This window comes from Salmo salar, chromosome 01 (genome assembly GCF_965601325.2).
Source record: "Salmo salar chromosome 01, fSalSal1, whole genome shotgun sequence".
In the NCBI taxonomy this organism is placed as follows: Eukaryota; Metazoa; Chordata; class Actinopteri; order Salmoniformes; family Salmonidae; genus Salmo; species Salmo salar.
The window spans coordinates 137493368-137518928 of record NC_138291.1 but is presented as its reverse complement, the minus strand read 5'-3'; the positions used below and the strand labels follow the sequence as shown (position 1 = coordinate 137518928).

At 43.2% G+C, this 25561-nt stretch overlaps 1 protein-coding gene across 1 annotated transcript in view; it reads left to right on the top strand.

The window, feature by feature from the left end:
* The window catches only part of LOC106561820 (integrin alpha-1), a 68605-nt gene that overhangs the window by 30099 nt on the left and 12945 nt on the right, over positions 1 to 25561 (top strand). Inside the window, exons 2-17 of the mRNA XM_014126079.3 lie at positions 3840 to 3960; positions 8263 to 8375; positions 9719 to 9807; positions 10436 to 10550; positions 11691 to 11818; positions 12660 to 12808; positions 12957 to 13107; positions 13602 to 13776; positions 14060 to 14133; positions 19897 to 20041; positions 21130 to 21272; positions 21747 to 21890; positions 22165 to 22425; positions 22710 to 22840; positions 24023 to 24198; positions 24454 to 24599. Coding sequence (XP_013981554.2) covers positions 3840 to 3960; positions 8263 to 8375; positions 9719 to 9807; positions 10436 to 10550; positions 11691 to 11818; positions 12660 to 12808; positions 12957 to 13107; positions 13602 to 13776; positions 14060 to 14133; positions 19897 to 20041; positions 21130 to 21272; positions 21747 to 21890; positions 22165 to 22425; positions 22710 to 22840; positions 24023 to 24198; positions 24454 to 24599 — 2261 coding nt within the window. The remainder of the gene's footprint in view (positions 1 to 3839; positions 3961 to 8262; positions 8376 to 9718; positions 9808 to 10435; positions 10551 to 11690; positions 11819 to 12659; positions 12809 to 12956; positions 13108 to 13601; positions 13777 to 14059; positions 14134 to 19896; positions 20042 to 21129; positions 21273 to 21746; positions 21891 to 22164; positions 22426 to 22709; positions 22841 to 24022; positions 24199 to 24453; positions 24600 to 25561) is intronic.

Genomic DNA, 25561 nt, shown 5'->3' with positions numbered 1-25561 from the left:
GGGAACACCACATGGTGCCCCGACCCCAGGTTTGGGAACCACTGTACTAACCTATGCTGGTAGACAGGATCATGTCAGGATCATGGGACGGTTTTAAAAAGGGCCTTTTGTCTGGCATCTCGCAAACACACTGTCAGCAGCGTCTCTAATTGCCTACTTGAGCCGACTCCTAGCTGGGGTGGTTTGTTTCACGTCTCAGGCCCTCGGCCTCTGTCGCGAGAGGGCGGAGTTAGCCGTTTGAGAGAGAGTGGTGAATGTGCTTGTAAAAATGCAAATCCGGGAGGCAAATCTGGGGGGGACAGGCGAACATAACGAACAAACCACTGTTCATGATTCCAATTATTCGCAAAGAGGCAGGCGGATTAGAACTCAGTCAGATCAAGAATATAAGCGTTCTGAGCTTTGATCCAACCTGGAAGAATTATTTAGATGTTGACCCGTAATTGACTTTCTTTATTGTGTACAACATACATTTGTTTATTTTAAAATGACCGAGGTCCGGACTTCGGGGGCCTCATATGTAGTTACGTCCCAGCCTGTGTGTCTTCTACTTTTTAAAGCTTTCACTCAATCAAGAGCATTGTTATCCACAAATGTCCTCAAATGTTATCCACCATATTATCCACTGCATATGTCTTTCATTTGGTTAAGATCTGTTAGTGAGCTTGGGGGTAGCACTAGGCTGTTAGGCCCTATCACCGTGTAACCTGCATCACCGTGTCTTATTTGATTATGGGATGTGTAATTACTTACTCCTCCATCCTGTGCTCAGTGTCCAGAGACGATGGATATGAGATTGGTTATTCTGGGAGCCACCTTAGGGTATATCTGTGCCTTTTGGCCGTCTTTGGCCGACGATTTGGGAGCTAGATACACAAGCTGAGCTTCCTCTGCAGTCTCCGATGTGGCTTGTAAACAGACATCGCTTGCGTCCCAAATGGCACCCTATTCCCTATGTAGTGCAATACTTTTGACTAGAGTCCTTTGGGCCCTGTTCAAAAGTAGGGCACTATGTAGGTAATAGGGTGTCATTTGGGATGCCGCCGATGTCTGTTGTTTACAAGCCACATCGGAGATTGCAGGGGAAGCTCATCATGTGTATCCAGCTCCCAAATCATTGCATACCCCCCAAATAAAACGTCTGCTCCCAAAGACAACAGACATGTCCGTGCTGATGTTCACAGAGGCATTCAGTTCAGACAGGGGTGGTGCAAAGAACAGCTCCCTAGCAAAAGAGTGACTGATGACCATACACATCCATGATGGCTACAGACAGGGACATAGGGCCATTCAAACTGTTCTCCTCGTCCCCAGGCTAAATGCGTACAGAACCGACTTGCTTCCGAGCTACAGTATGGGAGGAAGTGTCTGGTTTTGTGAGACTAGGACAGAGGTGATGCCAAGAAAACAGAGCCTGATCATAAGACCAACCATGTCCAGTCGTGTCTTAGGTATGTACTGTATTCACAGAGGTGATGCAAAGAAAACAGAGGCTGATGACCATCCATGTCCTGTCTGGTGTCCTGTCCACAACATACTGAATGACAGGATAGACTTAGGACAGAACAAAGCTGGTGCAAAGTACAGATCCTTCTCATAAAAGTTGCTTCCTAAGATAACCACTCAAACTCAGGACAGAGGTGGTGGTGGTGATGATGCAAAGAAAAACGGAGACTGATGAACAACCATGTCTAGTTTGGTCTCAGGGAGTTGGGAGCATTCACACTCAGGAAAGAGAAGAGCTGATGCAAAGAGAATGACTCGTTTGGAGGAAGGGCCATGGTGTCCAAGTGGTTGCAGTGTACAGACCACTTAATATGTTTAATAAGAGGCCTCTATAAAGGCTTGTTTGACAGAATGTGCGCCACCAAAGTAGATGAAGCACTGGAACTGGAGAGTGGCCTGGAAATGGGAACACTTACAGTACATACCGTGAGCTTTGTAAGGAAGGCCTGTGGCCTGCACATGAACCATTCATATTGACCATGTCTGCTCTGCTCTCTGACACACGCTACAGTAGAGTGCAGTACAGTACACTGATCTCTTTATTTGCTTCTGTTTGTCTGTTACAAATACATCATGGACTAACCCAGCAAACCAAAATTGGTTCTGTGAATGTTCACAGAACATTCATTAGGTTGCCCCAAAAGTTATAATAACATAACAACTGTCCAGTTGTGCTGATGATTATATAATGTTTGTATAAAACATTTGCCTGATGTTACAAGAATGTTTCCAGAACACATTTTATCTGTTCTTTAAAGATTCCCAGACTATTTCAAGGTTGTGGGAACATTAGGAGAACATTCCTGTAATGTTTTCTCAGAACTATTGCTCCCACATTTTATTTTGCGGCAGTATGTTCTAAAACCATTACTAGGGACATTGTGTTATTACATTACCTGGAAACCTAATAAGAACCATAGGGAAATGTTCTGTGGTGGTTGTTACAGATGCTGTGCATAACATATTAGTGAATGTTAGGAGAACTTTCCAAGAATATTTCGTTTTCTGAAAAAAACACATTTTGTTATGAAAAATATTATTTGAATGTTTTGGGATGTTATCATCTAAATGTTAGATAAAACCCTAACTAGAACGTAATGTGAATGTCAACTAACGTCCAGGGAATGTTCCGGGTTTGCTGGGAAGGCTTCCTGCATGGATCTGTGTTTAACTCCAAGCGTTGTATAAAGTGAATATGAACTCCCACAGCTGATCTCCATATACTGTAGGCTGCTACAGTATGTTATTGGTATGTTTGGCTGTGGGATGTTCAATCATACTCATTAGAGGACAAGTGTCCTCTGTGTGTTACTGTGTTTGGTCTTTGTGTTTTGTCACCCCTACTACCCTGTTTCTTGGCCCATGTTCTTGGCCCAAGTCTCCCTCACGAATCCGGGAATTTAATACAATACTCTGGGAAATTCCAAAAATTAAAAGGCTCCTTGTTGGCAGAAGCACAATGAGATGTCGTTGAGGACTATATTTTGATATTTAGCGACTATGTATTGTAGTTCAGTAGCTCAGTAGCAGACTGAGGATGGGGTCTGGAGAAGAAGTCATTGTGCTAGAGCAGGGGTATTCAACTCGTGCCCTACGAGGTCCGGATCCTGCTGGTTTTCTGTTCTACCTGTTAATTGCACCCACCTGGTGTCCTTGGTCTAAATCAGTCCCAATGAAAAAATGCAGTGGAACTGGCTTCGAGATCCAGAGTTGAGTTTGAGGGTCCTAGAAAGTCAGATGGTAATGGTCAATGGAGGTAGAGGGGGTCTCTGACAGACATAATTCTCTTAGCATTCTATGATGACATTTCTCTGGCTTTTTTTGACACTGGAAGGGCACTCTCTGTACAGTAGATATGGCTATGATTTCCATATTTGACTCCCATCCTCACCACCTTTTGTATTCTATATAATTCAATGCACAATGCTTTATTTGCATGACAAACATTACATTCGTATCGCCATAGCAACAATATACAAAGAAAAAAAAACGTTTAGAAAATGTTTTGATAAACCCACGGAACATGTTTTATAAAGCAAATTGTGCTGAAAGTGGGGAAAGTAAGCGGTTCATCATCCTGTATTTGCGCAACTGGCTTTTTATTGCTTCTTGTTTGTTTCCTGAAACATATTGTATAATTATTTATGCATATCATTTCTTTCTGCTTGCCAATAACTTCTCTGTGAATATGAAGGAAGTTCATTGACACTGCAATATTTGTACAAAATTACACAATTTGTTAACATGATTCTTGTTAAAAGCATATAGCTCTTTTCTCCAATATTTTTTTTTTTTGATTGCTCTATATTAACAAAAGTTTTATTTTCTTGCAGCGTTGCTACCGTGTGTGTTCTCGTTTAACGTGGATGACAAGAATGGACTGAATTTCAATGGTTCGCTGGAGGACATGTTTGGATACTCAGTCCAGCAGTTTGAGAACAGTGAAGGGAAATGGTGAGTCAACTCGTGTTATCATCCACCAGACCTGGGTTCACATAGTGATAGTTTTCTTTGAAATACTTAAGCTGCCCTTGATTTAGCTTGGTTCCATGGAACCAATGGAATCGTCCCAAACCCCGCCCATCTGGCACTCCAGGCAGGCTCAAGGAAACGCTCAAAGTATGTAAGGGGCAATCAGTTGCTACATGCATTTTTGGACTTGTAATGACATGCAATGCAAATTCCAATTCTCTTCAATTAGTAGCATTTCAAATTGGAATTTGGTTTACTTTCTGAATTGACTGGAATTTAAATGGAATTGACCCCAACAGTAGTTTGGTTTCCTGTTAACTAGACAACTTCAACATTGAGGTATCTTGCAATACTGACTGCAATCATGACATGACTGATGGGTCCCTCCCTGTAACGTTGACTGTTTCTACTATTTTCAAACGTCTTTACCAAAATCAGAAAAAAATGTTATTTGTAAGGCACATGGTTTTATCTAGAACCTTTAACATCATAAGAACCGTTTTTGGAAGGAAGGGTTCTTTTGATTATTCTTTGCAAGGCAAGAAGGGTTCTAAATAGAACCATATAATACTTGGTTTAGAGTGTCGGATACATTTTTACTCGGTCTCGGACAATTTGGACACGTCATTTCTTCTCGAGACCAGCAGAGTAAATCATACAGCTTCCATTCAACCAGCATATAAAACCACTTCGCCAGGCCAAATACTGTATGTACGCTCCTTTCACGAAACATGAATATCTTATCGCCTATTGAAACCTGCGCCTCCTACTTTACTCGTAACATTACTGTTCTTTACTTTCGTTGAAAAACATCCTAAACCTTCGTCGCGCTCGTCAGAATTTCCTTGGTTCGCTGGTAGGGAAGAGTGGGGGGTGGTTGTTTGAAAGTTGCACACTCACTATTAATAAGGGACATAGGCACCTACACGGATAATGCTACCAACAACCATAACCACACTGCTTACACAACCTATGGTAGCCTACAAAAACACAACCATTAGTCTAAGCATTTCCCACTCGAAATGTACAACTACTACCACCATGATACTCAGTATAAAGCACTTCAATTCGGCAGGCAGACCAGTGCACTGGTCGCCGGCTTATCGACTCGTCCTGCAGCCCAATCAGCCACTCAAAACGTTCTTGATCGGCAACAAATCTGCTCAATTAGCTGATTTGCTTTCCATACACCCACTCCTTCGGACAAACCCGCTTATACATACTCCTGTCGCTCTATTGGGCTGCATCTACCCATACTTGACAAAAAGTGATTGGTTGATTCCACTGTCACTCCAAAATTCTGCCCTAATACAGTTGAATGGCAGAGGCCTTCTATCTAGCTTCTGATGGCTTAGCTAATGGCTGATTTAGCTAGCTATACTAAACAAAAATATAAACGCAACATGTAAAGTGTTGGTCCCATGATTTCATGAGCTGAAATAACATTTCCCAGAAATGTTCCATACACACAAAAAGCTTATTTCTCTCAAATGTTCTTGTACAAATTTGTTTACATCCCTGTTAGTGAGCATTTCTCAATTGGCAAGATAATCCATCGACCTGACAGGTGTGGCATATCAAGAAGCTGATTAAACAGCATGATCATTACACAGGTGCACCTTGTGCTGCAGACAATAAAAGGCCACTCTAAAATGTGCAGTTTTCTCACTCAAGTTTTGAGGGAGCGTGGAATTGGCATGCTGACTGCAGGAATGTCCAACAGAGCTGTTGCCAGATAATTGAACGTTCATTTCTCTATCATAAGCCAATGTCATTTTAGAGAATTTGGCAGTACGACCATGTGTAACCATGCCAGCTCAGGACATCCACATCTGGCTTCTTCACCAGATTGTCTGAGACCAGCCATCCGGATAGCTGATTAAACTGAGGACTATTTCTGTATGTATTAAAACCCTTTTGTGGGGAAAACCTAATTCTGATTGACTGGGCCTTGCTCCCCAGTGGGTGGGCCAGTCTGGATGGGCCTATGCCCACCCATGGCTGCGCCCCTACCCAGTCATGTGAAATCCAATGATTAGGGCCTAATGAATGTATTTCAATTGACTGATTTCCTTAGATGAACTGTAACTCGGTAAAAAAATAGAAATTGTTGCATAATGCGTTTATATTTTTGTTCAATGTATTGCTTTCCAACAAAAACTGAAGAGATTCAATCAGAACATAATTGAAAAGAATAATGTAATAATAATAATTATTATTATTAGACTAATAAGGCTGGTGGAACAATTCATAGAGGGTTCTAGGAAGAACCCTCCAAAGATAAAATGGTTCTTGGTAGGACCCTTCATAGACGGTTCTTGGAAGAACCTTTAGATGTTAAAATGGTTCTCGGCAAAACCCTTCATAGTGGGTTCTAGCTAGAACCATATACAGGCAGTTCTTTGAAGAACCCTACATAGATGGTTCTATGTAGAACCCTTTGCAAAGGCTTCTACCCAGCACCAAAAAGGGTTCCCCAATGGGGACAAACTGAAGAAGCCTGTATGGTTCCACTTAGCACCTTTTTTTTCTAAGAGTGTAGTCCTGTGGTCAAGACACTAGCTCAAATAAAGAGTCCCTCCCTCCGTCCCTCCAAGTGTATCAGTTAGGCCTGCAGGTTAACACAGTCTGTCTCATAAAGAGTCCCCCCTCCCTCCGCCTGTTAAGTGGAAACAACCCACCAGAGTATGCACCCAGTCTGCCAGTAAAGGCACCGTGAAACCACACGTCTGTGGCCCCTCTCTTAATTGGTGAAGGAGCACGTTTTTACATGCTAGTAAACTCAGTCTGCCTCCCTTTAGAGAAAGATAGTCTCCCTCAGACAGAGAGACAGCCGATCCCTATACTACGCCACTAGAGGCTCATACAGTGTGATCCCGGCCCCTAAATAACTAGCTCACTATCCCCCCCTTTTTTTTTTTACATGCTAGTAAACTACATCTGCCTCGTTTAGAGAAATGAACAGTCCTCCTCAGACAGAGAGACAGCCGGTCTGTATAGTTCTCTACTGGAGTCCCTTACAGTGTGACCCCGGGCCCCTAACTAACTAGCTCACTATCCCCATACATTCAGCTGGAATGGGCTTGTAAAGCTCATATGGGATCAGTTCCAGTGATTTAGTCCTTCTCAATCAGCAGGAGCAACTGTGATGAGGAACGATGAACGATCCCACAGCTTTCTCGTGTAGAGAAGGCTCCTATAGGCCCAGTTGCTCTCACTTATACACAGATACCATTGTGTAAGAGTGACAAGGGCTATATGTTCCGATATCCATACTTGCATACCACTTTAAGGCATTTTCACACTGTCAATTTCACACAGAGATAATGTAAAGAAAGACCTGATCGTTCCAGTTACATTCTATTAACCAGATACCTATGTATACGATTGATGAAGATATGATCCTTCCATTATCCATCCATACCACACCTTAGAATATATGGTCATATCATAGCTTCATTCTAAGAAAAGTATGCTAGTAGTATGTATGTGTGGATATTGGAACGGAGCCTTATTTGGGTTGGTAATTCACAGAAACCTCCATTGGAGACAAAGGGAGAGAGAGATTGTGTCTAGATGCCTATGTTACTTAACCTGGGTTACTGTAGATGTGAGGTGAGTTATCATTCACAGATGGCATGGCTCCATTTGAAGGCTCTCATTTAGAGTGAGTGCTGTTGCTGGAAGTGAGCCAGGCCGGTGTGGATCAGGCACAGATGTCTGTTCTCTGTGCAGTGTGTCACTTAGCGGTGAGATTTGATAGGATGACTGCGTTCTCTCTCTCTCAGATGGCTGTGATTCCAGAGAGCCGACTGTGTTCCCGCTGGTTGCACCCTCTTTAGTTGATCAGCGGTCATTAGGAGAGTGGCATGTTGATTAGGCAAACTGTTTACGTGCTAGCAGATAACTAGCTCATTTAGCATTATATCGTACCCACAAGATTTCGGCTGAGAGAGAACCAGCACTGGACCACACAGATTACACTCACAACAACAGAGCCCAGCTAACAAGCTGTATTCCGATGTAGAGCATGAGTTACTCACTCAGAAATACATAAACAATGTTAGGACGAGTAAACATAGTAGGGGTAAGTGCTAAATTGTGTACTTTCCACTGCACAACAAGCATTTTAGATCATTTTTGTTATAAAATGAAATGGACTTTTTCGTGGGTAAAACACAAAACCCAACAATAGGTCACTGAGAGGAACTCTAGTTGTTGCTTCTTTGTTTATGGTGGGTGGGTATGGAATACTAACCTCTTCCCTTGTTTCTGTCTTTAAAGGGTACTTATAGGTTCTCCCCTGGCCGGCCAGCCAGCCAAACGGACTGGAGATGTCTACAAATGCCCTGTGGATCAAGGACCAAACCCTAAATGTATCAAACTGGAGCTGCCTGGTGAGCACTCGTTTATAGTGTGTGTATGTGTTTGCATATGTGGGTGCAGGTGATTGTTATTGATACTCCCTCTATTAGCTGCGTCTGAGTTGAGGTTTTAGCCCCTAACACACAGCCTCGTATCGTCCAGTGTGCTGGTCTGGGACTCCCTGCGTTGTGTGCTGGACAGGACGTGAGCCAAAGCAGGAGCACAGGAAGACACTACATAAACAGGATTTTAATGTCTCATCTCATTCACTCATAATTATATCATGCTAACCAGATAACCAGCATGCCTCCTCTGCTGCATGCGCTTCATTCACCATGCCTCAGGGCTTCTGATGGCGCTGACTCGATACTGAACAGGGCTGGGGTCAATACCATTTCAATGAAGTCGATTAAGGAAGTAAACTGAATTGACTGAATTGAAATGGCATTCACCCCCACCCCTGATACTGACTCACTTCCAAAAGGCAGGGTGGAGATGAATTAGGATCACTAAAATCAATTTAGTAGAACTAAATCAATTAATTTTGGGGATACATTAAAACATTCTGCAACAAATTCTGTTGACATTATCTGTTGTTTTGTTAAGTATTTTGATGTTTATACCTATTGTTTATGTATTTTTTTTATACAGTTTATCTTTTGTAATGTTCTCCGGTAAAATGATAAGAATATTTGTCCACCATACATTCTGGTCATATACGGTGTGAGCCTGACAATGGCTGTATTATCCTACAGCTTGACAGGGCGGTGCGTTGTTCTGCGGTCACTGGACGTGACGTGAATTATGAGTGCAGAGAGAGTACATTATGAGAGTAGCCTACATGATTCCTCATAAGACGTCTTTGAAAAATGCTTCTTGACAGAGAGCACATTTAATTATACATAGAATGCCATTTAGCAGACACTTTTAGCCAAAGAGACTTCCAACGGTGTATTCACATACATTTTAGTATTTGTGACCCCCAGTCGGAATTGAACCCACAACCCCCGGTGTAGCTAGAGCCCTTCTCTTACAACCACACAGGACAAATTCAGCACACACTGCTAACTACGCTACAGTATTTATGCTGGAAAACAAAAGATGCGTGTATGCTTTTATCGGTAAAGACTGTAGAAATAGCCCATAGCCTTATGCATAATTATCTGAGGTAGATAACTATCCTATAAATAGCTACATGTCAGTAATGCACATCGTGATAAGTGAGGTCCGGAGAGTTCCATGGTTCTGGAAGGGTAGTCTGTCTTTCTGCCTATGGGAAAATGGACAGAGGAATTTGACCAGCTGTTCATTCTCTTCAAGGACTCTTTCTTTCTTTCTTTCACTGACTTTATTTATTTATTCCATATTTTCCCAGAAAACACAACAATTCCTAACTTACACGAAGTCAAGGAAAACATGACCATGGGAACGACGTTGGTTACCAACCCTCAAGGAGGCTTTCTGGTAAGAGGCCATGTGGGAATCTAGACGTCAGCTCTGGATTGCAAGAGCCAGTACGGTTGTTACTATATGTAGAGCTGACATATATATCACATACGCACGCCAGTGGAGGCTGCTGAGGGGAGGACGGCTCATAATAATGGCTGGAAAGGATCGAATGGCATCAAACACATGGAACCCATGTATTCGATGTATTTGATGAATTCGACGCCATTCCACCTATTCCACTCCAGCCATTACCACAAGCCCGTCCTCCCCAATTAAGGTGCCACCAACCTCCTGTGACGCACGCACCCTCTCTCTCTCTCTCTCTCTCTCTCTCTCTCTCTCTCTCTCTCTCTCTCTCTCTCTCTCTCTCTCTCTCTCTCTTCACTGGGCTTGTACCTCACTGCTCATATAAGGACTGTTGACTAGAGAGTCCTAGCCTATCAGATCCTGTGCTTCGGAGAGTCAGTTACTTTGAGTCCAGGTTAACCCAGTGTGCATGTGTGTGTGTGGCGTTCATGGCCTCATGATGAGGTAACGTCAGCGCTGCGTCTTCAAAAAGTTTCAGAGGGAATGTCCTAATGACCTTATTTCAGATTCCGCCGTGACGCGTGCGTGTGTGTGTGTGTTTACTACTTTCGTCTAGGCTTGTGGTCCCCAGTACGGCTACATGTGTGGTCAGCAGATGTACATCTCTGGGGTCTGTACCAACGTCAGCTCAAACTTCCAGGTACTCAACTCCATCGGCCCGCAAGTGCAAGGTACAGGACAACAAAACACACACACACCACACACACACACACACACACACCGATAACTACAGTCAGACCAGAGCTGCATGATCCCTCGCCTTGGTGTTCCTTTTACATCCTACCCCAGATAGGACTAGAGCAGAGGTTTCTCTCTCTACATCCTCCCCCCCAACCCATTCCTCTCTTCACCCCCTAACCAACCAACCCCTAGAGCCACGTGGCCCCAGAGAGAAACATTGCTTGTGTACATAAGAGAATTCCACTTAGTGTAAACTACTCTCCAGTCTCTTGCTGCCATGCATGCCCAAGTTAGGACAGATTTTCGAGAGACTTGTCATCGCTGTCTTAACACTGCACATTGACAGCAACAATCCCGAACAGATGTAATATTTGACGAAAACATAATCATTTCAAACCTTGTATACGATCACATTGCAGTATGTCTCTCCATTATGCGTGGGAATACTTTGGAACAGATTTCCAGAAGTACAATCCCTTGGAGCTGATTTGCTGGTGTTTTTATGGTATTTTATGTCCAACAAGTAAAAACAAATATTTGGTCAGAAAACTTGGGGGGGCCAAATAAAATCACCCGCAGGCCGCCAGTTGGGCAACCCTGGTGTAGACTATTAAGCCTCAGCATAGATGAGATACAGCTTTCCACCTCTGTGTACTCTCACTATCAGACACTGTATTGGACATGCATTCTAAGCACATTATAGTGTAGTCTGTGGCTGTGTTCCAATATCCATGCTGGCATACTGTACCACTTAGAATGCATGTCCAATAGAATGCATGTCCACTGCTTCATTCTAAGTGGTATTCTAAGTAGTATACTCTGGTAGTGTGGATATTGGAACGAGGCCTTTTTAACGAGACTCAAGAGGGTCTACTGTAGATGGGAGAGCTTCTTGGTATTGTAGTGTTTCTCCCTCTCTTCACCTCTCTCCACTGCACAAACCAACTGTTTAATGCATTTATTGTATAAAAACGGTTGGCAACTGTGGCTATAATAGTTTAAACGTTGACGTACAAAACACATCTAATGTTTTCCCAACTAAATTTTTACTTTGCGTGTAATATGTGATATGTTGGTTGTGTTACACAGATCATAACGGCCACATTATTTGAATCCCTCTTGTATTCCAGAGTGTGCCAAAGAGCTTGACATTGTCATGGTGCTCGACGGCTCCAATAGCATATGGCCGTGGAACAGCATCATTGAGTTCCTGGTCAAGTTTCTGAAAAATATCGAAATTGGACCTAAACTGTCCCAGGTGATTTCTCCTTTCTGTATACTAGAAGAAAAAAAAATGGGTAACACTTTAGATGAAGGTACCTGTAGAAGAACCCTGTAGAAGAACCTTTTATGGTTCCAGCCAGGTAAAACAGTTTCACCAAAGGACCCTTTAAGAACACAATATCAACTCTGGGACATGACTGAGAGAGGGATAGAAGGGAGAGATGGATAGAGAAAAGAGGAGGGATAGGGAATAGAAAGATGCCTGCAGCATCAATTGCAATTCACTGTCTTTTAATTATGTAACAGCACAATATAATAATAATATGTCGTTGCCTTGCCTTTGAGTTGCATGCATACTATGATCATCTATTCATTACAGTCACAAGTCTCAGAACCACTGTTAAATCATCACTCATACTGTTATTAGTTTAACGTTCAAGTGCATTATGTGTTAAATAAAGGTTACCGGAGAGTCCTTTTTAAAATACCCCTGCCTCTGGAGAGGAGCTGGTTCACAGTGGTTTAGCTTAATGGTGAAATTACAGTTTTCCTCTGTGCTGCACTGGAAAATATTGTCCTACAAAGTTCTCCCTTTATAGATCCCATATTCCGTAGCCGGATAAGTACCCTGCATGCTATATAAACAGAATGACATCACATTAGACTCACCAGACCAAACCACATAGCCTTCCTTATAAGACTGTGTTGGAGTGTGCCACAGGATGGGACAGTTAGAAAAGAGGGAACTGGAAGAGAAGGGCAGAGAGTGAGATGTGGGTAAAGGAGGTTAAAAGGGAAGGGAGCGAGTGAGATGAGGGTGAATTTGTACGTTTGAGTGACTGTCGGTCTGTCTGAATCCCGTCTTTTTGTTCCAGGTGGGCATTGTGTCGTACGGAGAGCAAGTCATTCACAATGTGAACCTCAGCCAGTTTAATAACACTCAATCCCTCCTGGACAAAGTGATGAATCTTGAACAGCAACAGGGTGTCAGGACCATGACCTTCCTGGGTATTGACACGGCAAGGTGCAGTACAAGACTATGGTCCTGCTCAGTTTACAAAAAATGTACTTCATTTAATTGAGTTCAGTTGAATTTAGTGTTCCACTCAGTTAAGTGCGTCTATTTCTTGTACAGCGTGTGAAGTGAGTTAAAAATGATTTATGATATTCAGGAAAGAGGCCTTCACGGTGGAGCGAGGGGCGCGGCCCGGGGTCAAGAAGGTCATGATAATCGTGACGGATGGAGAGTCACATGACTCGCATAACCTCAAAAGTGTCACCGCAGAATGCGAGAAAGACGACATTGAGAGGTTCGGTATTGCTGTGAGTATAAGGCCACCGAAACCATAATACCTCAATATTAATACCACAATAGCCTCACCACAGTAAAAGCTGTAACATACCTTTCAGTCAGGACAAGATCACAGTCACATCCCTAACAGACCTCAAATAAACACACCATCTATCACGTAGTTTAGATGGTTTGGTATGAGGGTTGCAAAATCCCGGGAACTTTCCAAAAATTCTCAGATTTTCCAGAAATCCTGGTTAGAGGCTTCTATGAATCAGGAGAGAATAAGCAGTAAGTGAATCCTCCAACTGGGAGTCTGCAACTGGGAATCTTCCAGCCCAGGCAGGCCAAGAGTTATGGGTTCAATTCCTGTTTCCTACATGGACCACAGTCTGTATATAGAGGACTGTTTTTCAGACTTGATATCGTCATTGCGAATATGATTCTGTTCTTAGTTGACTTACCAGTATAAATAACGGTTAGTTAAATAAATAAAATAAAAACTACACTATTTGTTTCTCTTCAGGTGCTCGGGGATTACAACAGGAACAACAGAAGCATCACTGAGGTGAAAAAGTTCATTGAGGAGATCAAGAACATCTCCAGCGATCCTGTGGGAGATCACTTCTTCAATGTGTCCGATGAGTTTGCCTTGCTTACCATCGTAGACGCTCTGGGAAGCAGGATCTTTGCCTTGGAGGGTAGGCTGAGCTAGTTTCTTCTATTTAAATCATGAAGATATGCTTTGTGTTACTTTGATCTCAGTGATAACAGTTCTTCTCTACATAGTGAAATAAAAAGAGATGAGATGAGATTGTATTTTATTCATCCCCAAGGGGAAGTGAGTTATCATCCAAACAGCCACACAGTCGTACAATTTAAAACAATAACGACATTAAAAACAGTCCGTAGACAGTTCCAATGAAAATGGATCAGTGGGAGTGACCGTATAGTAATGGATCAATGTGAACAACCTTTCCACAGCAACGTCAGGTAACTACACCTCGTCGTTTAAGATGGAGATGTCCCAGGCAGGTTTTAGTGCCCACACCTCTAAGGTGAGTCCACATTACCTACTGTTGTTTCTTTCTACTCCTGGGACGTATTCATTACGCCGATTCTGTTGCAAAACGTTTCTTAAACGGAAGCAAACTTGAAGGGAGGAGGGACCTACATACATTTGTCCAATAGAAGCTCTTGTTTTGCTCTGCTTGCTTCCGTTTGGTTCTTAAACGGTAAACGGTGTTCGTAATAAACACACCCCTGCTTTCTTTTCCCCTTTCCTACCAACTAACTCCTACCCCTGCTTTCCTTTCCTCTTTCCTACCAACTAACTCCTACCCCTGCTTTCCTTTCCTCTTTCCTACCAACTAACTCCTACCCCTGCTTTCCTTTCCTCTTTCCTACCAACTAACTCCTTGAGTTGAGTTTATTTATTTTATTTTTACAGGGACAGTGCACATTAATCAACGTTTCAGTAAAAGTGCCGGTTTTAGCCAGCCGGCTAATTTTCAACCGCAGTCCCTGGGCAGGTTATTAAAAACAATTACAATATAGACAATCATTGAACAGTGAGCACACGCAGAGTAACATAGGACAAGCAAGACATAGCATACAGACAGAGCAACATAGGACAAGCAAGATGTAGCATACAGACAGAGCAACATAGAACAAAAAGCAACAAGACAAAATCCATAAAAACAACAAAGTGTTTCCACACCTCACAAGCTACAGACAACAGACAACATGGAATGCGGCAATACACTGCTAGGGATTATGTTCACAAGTCTGATTGACCTTTAGCCATGTCTTCATGCATTTTGTGAAAGTGTGATATGTGGTGCAGTTATGTGTGTCTGATGGCAGTGTATTCCAGACATGGGAAGCTCTCACAGAGAAAGCAGATTTACTAAAGGTGCTTTTCCTTAAGGGAACTATACAGTCACCTCTCATGGCAGACCTTGTGGATATGCTACCATATGTTTGGGTTTTCTGTTTAACAAAAATACTGAGTGGAGGGGGAGCTAGGCCATTTAGGATCTTGAATACAAGACATGCGTCGGTGTATTGCACAAGATTTTCCCAACTCAGGAGCTCATGCTTTCTGAGGATGTAACAGTGATGATGGCTATTGGGCTTTCTATCGAGCACTTTGAGAGCCTGTTTGTAGACTGACTGAATAGGTTTTAATGTTGTATAGCAAGCTTGGGTCCAACTAGTCAAGCAGTATGTTAAGTGGGGGAGTATAATCGATTTGAAATACAGTTTTGCTACCTCTGGGTCAAACAATTTCGTATAAATCGGAAATTAGCTAGGTTGAATTTGGTTATTTGAATTACCTTTTTCACATGCTTTTTAAAAGAGAGGTTGGAATCAAGTATGATTCCAAGGTACTTAAAATCAGATACCACCTGGAGCTTCTCCCCTGACACATAGACATCTGGCTCAGTAGCATCTGTTGCCCTCTTTGTGAAGAACATGCAAACTGTTTTTTTCACATTGAGATGCAAACACGAGTCACTGAGCCACTTTGTAACCTGGACCATTACAGTAGTGAGTTCTTGTGCAGCTTGTTGTTTGCTCTTTGCATGCACATATATCACTGTATCATCTGCATACATTTGAACTTCAGACCCAGTGCAGACGGAAGGCAGATCATTAATGTACAGGCTGAACAGGAGGGGCCCCAGTATTGACCCTTGGGGCACGCCCACATCATAGCTAAGAAATTATGCCTTCAAGGTATGATTTCATCCATCTCAAGGCATCGGGGGAAAAGTTGAACTTGGACAATTTTGTGATGAGAATCTCATGGTTAACAGTATCGAAAGCCTTCCTTAGGTCCAGAAACACAGCCCCAACAACGCCCCCTTTGTCCATCTTGGACTTCACATTTTCCAGAAGAAAGCAGTTGGCCGTTTCTGTGGAGTGTTTCGCTCTGAAGCCAAACTGCATGGAGTGTAATGTGAAGGGGCTGTTGTTGAGGTGGGAAATCAGTTGTTCTGCTACACACTTTTCAACAACCTTCGACACTACAGGTAGTATACTAATGGGCCTGTAGTTACTCACATCAGCAGGGTCGCCCGATTTAAAGATGGCCGTTATTATGGCTGACTTCCATACCCTTGGAAACACCCCCAGACCAATAGATGTGTTGGTGACCTTAGTAATGGGGCCAATGAGTGACTCTTTGTAGTTTTTAAGAAAGGTAGAGTCCAGCCCAAACACATTTTTGGATTTAGAGTTCTTTAGTGAGCTGTTCACCTTTGACTCAGAAACCTCCCTTATGATGAAGACAGGTTGAGCGTCATTCACTAGCACTGAGCCCAATAAACCGGTGGAGGGGTTCTGTGTCAGTACCTTGACAGAGTCAATAAAGTAGGAATTGAAGGCTATTGCTATTTCGACTCCATCCTGTGTTAGATTGTTATTCACCAGGATTTCTAGTCTTTTTGCATTATTACTATGGTCTTTCCCTGTTAACTTTTTTAGATTCTCCCAGATCAATTTAGAATTTCCCTTTGCCTCACCAATTATGTTAATAAAAAAGTTTGCCTTGGCCTGTCTGATTTCTTTCATCACCTTATTTCTCAACATGGTAAACCTACGTCTGTCATGCTCTAATTTGGATTTTAGGGCTGTTTTTAGAGCTTAATCTCGTTCTTTCATCAATTTCCAAATTTCTCCATTTAGCCAAGGAAGAGTGCTCTTTTGGCCAGGTTTGGATTTGATTTTCTTTAGGAAACCATTTATTATAGCCTGGATTGTGGATAGAAAAACCTCACTATCAGCTTCCACGTCTGTATAGGACAAGAGATCATTCCAGTTAATTCCATTAATTGCTTTTTCAAAATAGTTTAATTCACTCTTAGGTATTCTTAGTTGATCCGGCTTTCTAACAGTAGAGAGCTTCTACCCCTTCTACCCCTGCTTTCCTTTCCTCTTTCCTACCAACTAACTCCTTCTACCCCTGCTTTCCTTTCCTCTTTCCTACCAACTAACTCCTTCTACCCCTGCTTTCCTTTCCTCTTTCCTACCAACTAACTCCTTCTACCCCTGCTTTCCTTTCCTCTTTCCTACCAACTAACTCCTTCTACCCCTGCTTTCCTTTCCTCTTTCCTACCAACTAACTCCTTCTACCCCTGCTTTCCTTTCCTCTTTCCTACCAACTAACTCCTTCTACCCCTGCTTTCCTTTCCTCTTTCCTACCAACTAACTCCTTCTACCCCTGCTTTCCTTTCCTCTTTCCTACCAACTAACTCCTTCTACCCCTGCTTTCCTTTCCTCTTTCCTACCAACTAACTCCTTCTACCCCTGCTTTCCTTTCCTCTTTCCTACCAACTAACTCCTTCTACCCCTGCTTTCCTTTCCTCTTTCCTACCAACTAACTCCTTCTACCCCTGCTTCCCTTTCCTCTTTCCTACCAACTAACTCCTTCTACCCCTGCTTCCCTTTCCTCTTTCCTACCAACTAACTCCTTCTACCCCTGCTTTCCTTTCCTCTTTCCTACCAACTAACTCCTTCTACCCCTGCTTTCCTTTCCTCTTTCCTACCAACTAACTCCTTCTACCCCTGCTTTCCTTTCCTCTTTCCTACCAACTAACTCCTTCTACCCCTGCTTCCCTTTCCTCTTTCCTACCAACTAACTCCTTCTACCCCTGCTTCCCTTTCCCCTTTCCTACCAACTAACTCCTTCTACCCCTGCTTTCCACTGTCCTACACTGTTAAAAGAAACAGTTTGAAATATGCAGCTAGGCTTTCCCAACACCCAATGGCAACTAATTGCATAAATCTATCAAATGTTTCAAAATACTCTCTTTTAATAGTGTACTCCCACTGTCCTAGCCCACTGGGCTAAAGGGTACAGCATATTGCCGTGGGGATCGGTTTCTAGGATATCATGTTTGTGAATCTGTGACTGCCCGCTGATTGGCCCCAGTCAGATACAGTACAGAACGACGGTGGGTGTTGTGTTATTCACTGGGCACAGACATCAATTCAACGTCTATTCCACGTTGGTCCAACGTTATTTCATCGAAATGAATTTCATTGAAATGACGTGGAAACAATATGGGTTCGACCGGTGTGTGGCCAGTGAGATCTTTCATTCACCATCTCGTCTATCCCTGTGCTGGTTCGCCATGATCCAACTAAAGTTCTGGAGACAGAGGGACCCTCTGTCCTCTCTTTCCTCTCCTCTCTCAGCCCAGAGAGACCTGTGCTGTGGGGGAGAGGAGAACTAACAAGAGATGTCTTTTCCGTGAGAGGATGTTCACTTTGAACAAACAAATAGCTTTTTTTCTCCCAAACCTTTATGTGCATTCATCAGGCATTTCCCCTCTGTAGATGAGTTGGAGTGAACATGCTCTACACTCTTACAAAAAAGGGTTCCAAAAGGATTATTCCGTTGTCCCCATAGGAGATCCCTTTTTGGTGGAAAGGGTTCTACCAGGAACCAAAAGGGTTCTACTTAAACTTTTGGTTTCACTTAATTTTTACATTCTGTCATAAAGAACACATGTGCAACTTAATAAAAAGCATGTTTTCCCATCTCAAAAGGTAAAATAAAATAAAAATGACTATAGTAAGTGCATATTAAGTGCCAAATAAAGTAACAAGGTTGACTGTAAAAGGGTTGACAATTTCTTCTTAAATCAGCCATAAATCCCCTTGTGACAGTGCTAATAGAAGCGTATTGTGTGCAACAGAGGGTGACAATTGAATGCAAGCTTCACAACAACAAAAAATGTAACCGTTAAAACATTCATAGCTTGTTTATCTATGGGCAACAGGGTTGACATGTTATTTTCAACCCGCTCAGTTTTCCACCACATAACACCAGCTCAGCTGCTTTTACTGAATTGACTATTAGATGTTCACTGTTTCTTTTGAAAAACATTTTTTAAGGAATAGTTTCACCATATTAAAACAAATGGACGCAAAAGGCACTTATTTCGTGGAACGACCCAGTTCCATCTTGTGAAATACTTTACCCTGTCCTGTCTTCCTGTATTCATGAAACAGGGTCTTCTTCTTCATGTTCTGTGGGGGAAATGGCTACATGACACAGTGCATTGTGACAGTGGTCTTTCTCACTGTGGTCACTGGTTCAGCCTTCACTCAAAGCTTTCTAGTATCTCTATGAGCTGTTGTCTCATCTGACTCTTTCATTTTTTTATGTGTGCATTGTTGTATTAGGAACAATGTCCTCTTGTCCAGACCTGCTTTTTTCGGCCCTCTCTCTCTCTCGCTCTCTCCCTCCCTCTACCACACCTGCTGTCTCGACCTCTGAATGCTCGGCTATGAAAAGCCAACTGACATTTACTCCTGAGGTGCTGACCCGTTGCACCCTCTACAACCACTGTGATTATTATTTGACCCTGCTGTTTATCAGTGAACGTTTTAACATCTTGAAGAACGATCTGGCCTTAATGACCACGTACTCTTATAATCTCCACCCAACACAGCCAGAAGAGGACTGGCCACCCCTCAGAGCCTGGTTCCTCTCTAGGTTTCTTCCTAGGTTCCTTCCTTTCTAGGGAGTTTTTTCTAGCCACCGTGCTTCTACATCTGCATTGCTTGCTGTTTGGGGTTCTAGGCTGGGTTTCTGTATAGCACTTTGTGACATCTGCTGATGTAAAAAGGGCTATATAAATACATTTTATTAAAGTCCTTAATACAAAATTATGTCTGTCACAGATGTGTAATTTTCGAAAAACAGGATTATTGAAAAGACAGATACTGTACATATTGTTGTACTCACATGGCTGAGGCAAATGTATTTTATAGTTGTTAAATACAATTAATTCATTCATTCATAGGAGGTTGTGATGCTGGGAGCAGTGGGGGCGTATGAGTGGAACGGGACAGTAGTGATGCACATAGGTCAGAGTACCATGGTTCCCCTAAACGCAGACTTCCATGACCCCCTGGACGAGAGGAAGGAGAGCCTGGCGGGGTATGTGGGTAAGTACAAACGACACACACATACACACAGCCTGGTGGGGTACGTGGGTAAAGTCCAGACCCGACCAGACAAACCACCCGCATGGATTACATTGTATTTATTTACCCTTTAAACCTTTATTTAACCATACATGGCTGTCGTATGACGTTGAATTCCGTCCCTGTCCTCTGTTGCTGTAGTTATCTATGTGTAAGTCTAGACCTACTGTTTTATATGAGCCACTCCACACATGGCATTCCCTCAAGGGAAAATATATATATATAGTATATATTTGAATTGAAGACAGTTAAGAAGAACAGCTTCTTATTTAGATTACGGTACAATGACAACCTGTACAATAACAACCTGTACTGACACTTTGGAAACTGGACGGTGGGCTAAGTCCTTAGTGCCTTCCAGCTCCTGTATAAACAGCCCAGGGTAGCATGGTGGACTACCAGCCCATTACTCTACAATAGACAGAAACATGGCCTACATCCCAACTGGCACCCTATTCCCTCTATAGTGCACTTTTTTTTGACCAGGGCCCGTAGGGCTCTAGTTAAGAGTGGCGCACTATGTAGGGAATAGGGTGCCATTTGGGACACAGCTATGCTTATACTCTAACTGAAATAACAGACCCACAGGGCTTACAGTAGCCTACATCTCCCCTCATACTACCTTTTACGGGCTGTAGGGAAGACGCTGTGTGGGATTAAAGAATAATGTTATTTAATAAAGGTGTCACGGAGAACAATCTGGGTGGCTGTTCGTCTCAGACCAGACAAACACAAACACTGAGTATGTCTGACCTATGAACTGTCTGTGGTACAGTGTTCTTCAGAAAAACGAATCACGCACACACACTCATGCAGGCACACGCACACATGCACATACACACTCCTCTCTGTTCTCCAGTGTTTTACTAAACTAAAGTAATGCCAGGAGACCAATGTACTCAAATAACCCTCTAATAGAGACTCTGTGTCCTTATGCTGTGGTCCTGAACTGTGTGTGTGTGTGTGTGTGTGTGTGTGTGTGTGTGTGTGTGTGTGTGTGTGTGTGGTGTGTGTGTGTGTGTGTGTGTGTGTGTCTGCCCACCGTGCAGGTTATGATGTGCAGTCGGCATCAACCCCTAATGGTGTATTATACATCACGGGGGCACCGCGGTACAACCACACAGGCAGAGTCATTGTGTACAAACTGGATGAGAACCACATCACAGTCACACAAGTGCTGAAAGGAGAGCAGGTGACCAATCGTCAAACCATCCTTCATCAATCTCCCACCACCATCATCACGATACATTACAAGCAACATCTTTACGTTATGTACTGTAGTTGCTTTGTCAAACGCATGGGTTATGTGGTTAGACACAGCAGGTGTGGGAAGAAACTACATTTTTTTAACCAATGCAACAAAATATAGTTTTAGGACATCATTGGTATGCATTAGATAGAAATGAGATACTGCAAAGTGAGCAGAAAATAAAGTACTCTAATTTCTGGAATTCACAAGAGTTCACTTATGTCAAGGCATTAGATCATACAGTATTTCTACTACATTTTGAGCATGGAATTCAGAGAGGGCTAAGTTAAGGATATATTAAAGCATGTATTTGGACTTAACGGTTGAGTGGATTATAATGTAGTTTGACCCGTAGAATATAGAATCCGGGATTAGAAGTTCCAAGCCCGTTCTATGGATTCTGTCTGTCTCCTGTAGATTGGCTCCTACTTTGGCAGCGTTCTCCAGACGGTGGATGTTGACCAGGACTCGTACACAGACATCCTGCTGGTGGGAGCTCCTATGTACATGGGCCCAGAGAGGGAGGAACAGGGAAAAGTGTACGTTTTCAAACTCAATGAGGTATGTGGTGTACTGTTTGTGTCTTTGACCTGTCATAGTAAATTAAGTTCAATGAAAATTCATTTCCGTGCAGGTCAATAAGTGAATGTTACGATCTAGTTGGAGATCACACTTCAGGGATATTTGTCTGTTACAGTACGAAGTCTCATTAGAAAAAGCTGGCATTGGATTAGAACAAGGGTCTGATGACGCTCAATAAACATTTCTCTCCCCCCTTCCTTCCTTCTTTCTTTCTCTCTCTCGCTCTCTCCATCACCCCGCCCCACACCTCCAGAAGGGCATGTTTGAGCACCAGGCCACGCTGAAGCCCGACAACCAGACGTGTTGTACCTCGGCCCACTCCCATGGCTGCACCAACGTTAGTAATAATGACCCGTGTGGCGCCCGTTTCGGCACCGCCATCGCAGAGGTCAGCGACCTGGACCTGGACGGGAACCGGGACGTGGCCATCGGGGCACCGTTCGAGAATGACCACAGAGGAGCCGTCTACGTCTACCATGGAGCCAAGAAGACTATCAAGGAGAAATATGTCCAGGTGAAGAAAGAAAAGACCATGTGATCCGACTGTTCCCGTCTGTGGAGGCTGGTGTCACCAGAAGTCAAAGGACGGGCTCATTCTAATGGCAGGAATGGAATGAATGGAACACATGTAAACCATATCCTCAGATTTCTCCCTCCACCAGCCAACACTGGTCCTCATCTGTAATCAATATGTGGGATAGTGGTTTGTGTACGGACACTCTGCAGTAGATATGCAGTTACAGTAGGAGTAGATGCCGTAGAAGTAGTCTGAATGTGTGTGTGCTGGTGTGGTTTCAGCGTATCCCAGGTCCTGGAGACGGGGTGAAGACTAAGTTCTTTGGCCAGTCAATCCATGGAGTCATGGACCTGAACGGAGATGGAATCATAGACATTACCATTGGAGGTCTGGGAGGCGCTTCTCTGTTCTGGTGAGTGTTCAGTGCTTCTGCGTTTAGAGTCAAAAATAAAATTCATGCCGCACACGCATATAAGCAGGAACACACACACACACACACACACACACACACACACACACACACACACACACACACACACACACACACACACACACCACTTGAACTATTAGTAATAGCAGTAACCTCATATCATCTCACATAACTTTATTATTATATCTTTAGCTCATTTATCAAAGACTGTCACTCTGGTTTACACAGCTGTGTCCCTCTTGGGATTTGAACCAACAACCCCCTCCTCAAACCCCCTGGCCCTCCTCTCCTCATAGAGTTCATGGAGCTGAACCCTCTTCACTCCTTTCCTCTCATCTCATATAACGTAATTGAGCTCTCTACACACCACAGGGCCCCCAGCCAGGGATCCCTCACACCCACTCAGTTTCTGCTGGAACGAGCCTAGCTGACCAGGGCCGACCAGGGCTGTGTGAAAAACTCCAACTCCCAGCAGGCAAAGATTTTAAAACAGGATTTGGCAGCTCTTCCTCCTGGGCTCTTGGACCTCTGCTTAACAGAGTGTGGCTGTAGACCGTTGGAGAGTCACTCCCTAATTCCAGAGCGTCCATGACAGTGGACCTAACTGTGGCGCTAACAGTTTGATACTGCAGCTGTAGAACTCAGTTACGCCACGGAAACCAGTGACCTCCGCCATAATGGATTCCTTTGTAGAGCTGCCATGGCCCGCGATGTGATTTAGAGCGCGGTCGCAAACATCTTTTCATGAAGACATGAATAATGTGCTTCATATGTTCTATTTGGGGGTGACTTAAAAGGAATGGAAGCAGTATACCTTTTGGCTTCTGCTGTTTTCCTTTTTTGGAAACGTGTATTTATTAAGTTTAATTCACAGGTCATTCACTTATGTAACTTGAATATGCCAGTTCCATGTGCTAATGTCGTGTTGAAAACAACTGGGAACTGGGAAATCTCCGACTTCAGTGCGTTCAAAACAACTGGGAACTAGGAAAAAAATGTGCACCAACTGGGATAAATCGATTTGACTGGTCATCCAACTCGGAATTCCAAGTCGGGAACTTGGGCCTATTTCTAGAGCTCCGACCTGAAGATCACCGACGTCATTATTTTTCAGAGTTCCCAGTTGGTTTTGAACGCTGCATAAATCTGGTGTTTGTCATCCAGGTCCAAGGATGTTGCTGAGCTTTATGCCAACATGACCTTTGACCCGAGCAAGATCAACCTACAGCAGCCCTCTAAAGGCTGTATGTTGGGCGGGAGGGAAACTGTGTGTGTGAAGACCAGGGTCTGCTTTAGCTACAGCGTCAAGTCTGAGAAGGATGGCACTAATTTGGGCACAGGTGAGAGTCTGATTGACCCCTTTCCTTTCATACAGTATGTTTACATGTTTACAGTGTAAACCTCCTTCAATACTATGCAACGATTAAAAGTGGACTCTCGATAAGAACAGTAAAAACGAGTAAAATAGAAAGAAAGCTTTCATTTTGTGGTTGCTGTAGCTAACCCTAACCAGGATTTCTAGAAAAACTAGGCATTTTGGGAAAGCTACTGGAATTTTGCCACCCTAATCATGACTGGTGTTTGCTGTGTTTCAGCCATTAAGTACACCCTGACGCTGGACTCTCTGAGGGCGAAGTCGAGGGCTGCGTTTCTCAACATAGACGAGAAAAGTGAGAAGAAGGCCCAGGCCACCGCCAAGATCATAGACAATCTGTGTGTGGAGCATTTATTCGCCATGAAGGCAAGTAAATCCTTCCTCACCCAGCCTGGTCAACATGGAGAGAGAGAGAAAGAGAGGCAGATGGAAGTGAGAGAGAGAGAGAGGGGGGGAGATGGAGAAAGATAACAGCACCATAGAAAAACAGCCTTTCTTACATAGTTTAGTAGAACATTGCTAAATGGGTTATGGGCTTCAGTTTTTAATTGTGATGGCGTCAGATAAAGCGCAGTGAAAGACAAGTGCCTTACCGTAATCAGCCTGGTTCGAGAACTTTTTATGCTTTATAGCCAACTTCTATCAACTATCATATGTTTGGCATGACAATGACCATTACACTTGGGTAAAACAGCACAAACAGATTTGGGCCCAGCCTAAAGGGCCATTAGTATCTCAGTTTGACATTAGTTTATCAGTAGACCTCCTCAAGAGACTGGCTAGTGGATGTAGTGGATGGATGTATAGGATGGAGCCTAGTTGCTCTGGTATTTATTCATTGTAGGACAGCCTGGCCTCAAAAAGATGTAACATATTAAACGTAAATCTGTGATTCACCTATGTTACACTCTTAGAAAAAAGGGTTCCAGAAGGGTTCTTCGGCTGTCCCCATAGGAGAACCCTTTTTGGTTCCAGGTAGAACCTTTTTGGTTCCAGGTAGAACCAAAAGGGTTCTACCTGGAACCCAAAAGGGTTCTACCTGCAACCAAAAATGTTTTTTCGAAGGGTTTTCCTATGGGGAAAGCCGAAGAACCCTTTAAGGTTCTAGATAGAAGAAATGGTGCTAAGAGTGTACATTTGGTATGGTTACTTATTACATAAGACGGAAGGTTACTTAAGTCAAAAATGAAAGGAAGGAAGTTGGTCGGGGAGGATGGATGTGTGGGCGTATAATGCAAAAGTCTAGCAACCCAAAGGTTGCGTGTTCGAGTCACATCCCAGACAGCTTTAGTATTTTAGCTAATTAGCTACTTTGCAACTACTTAGCA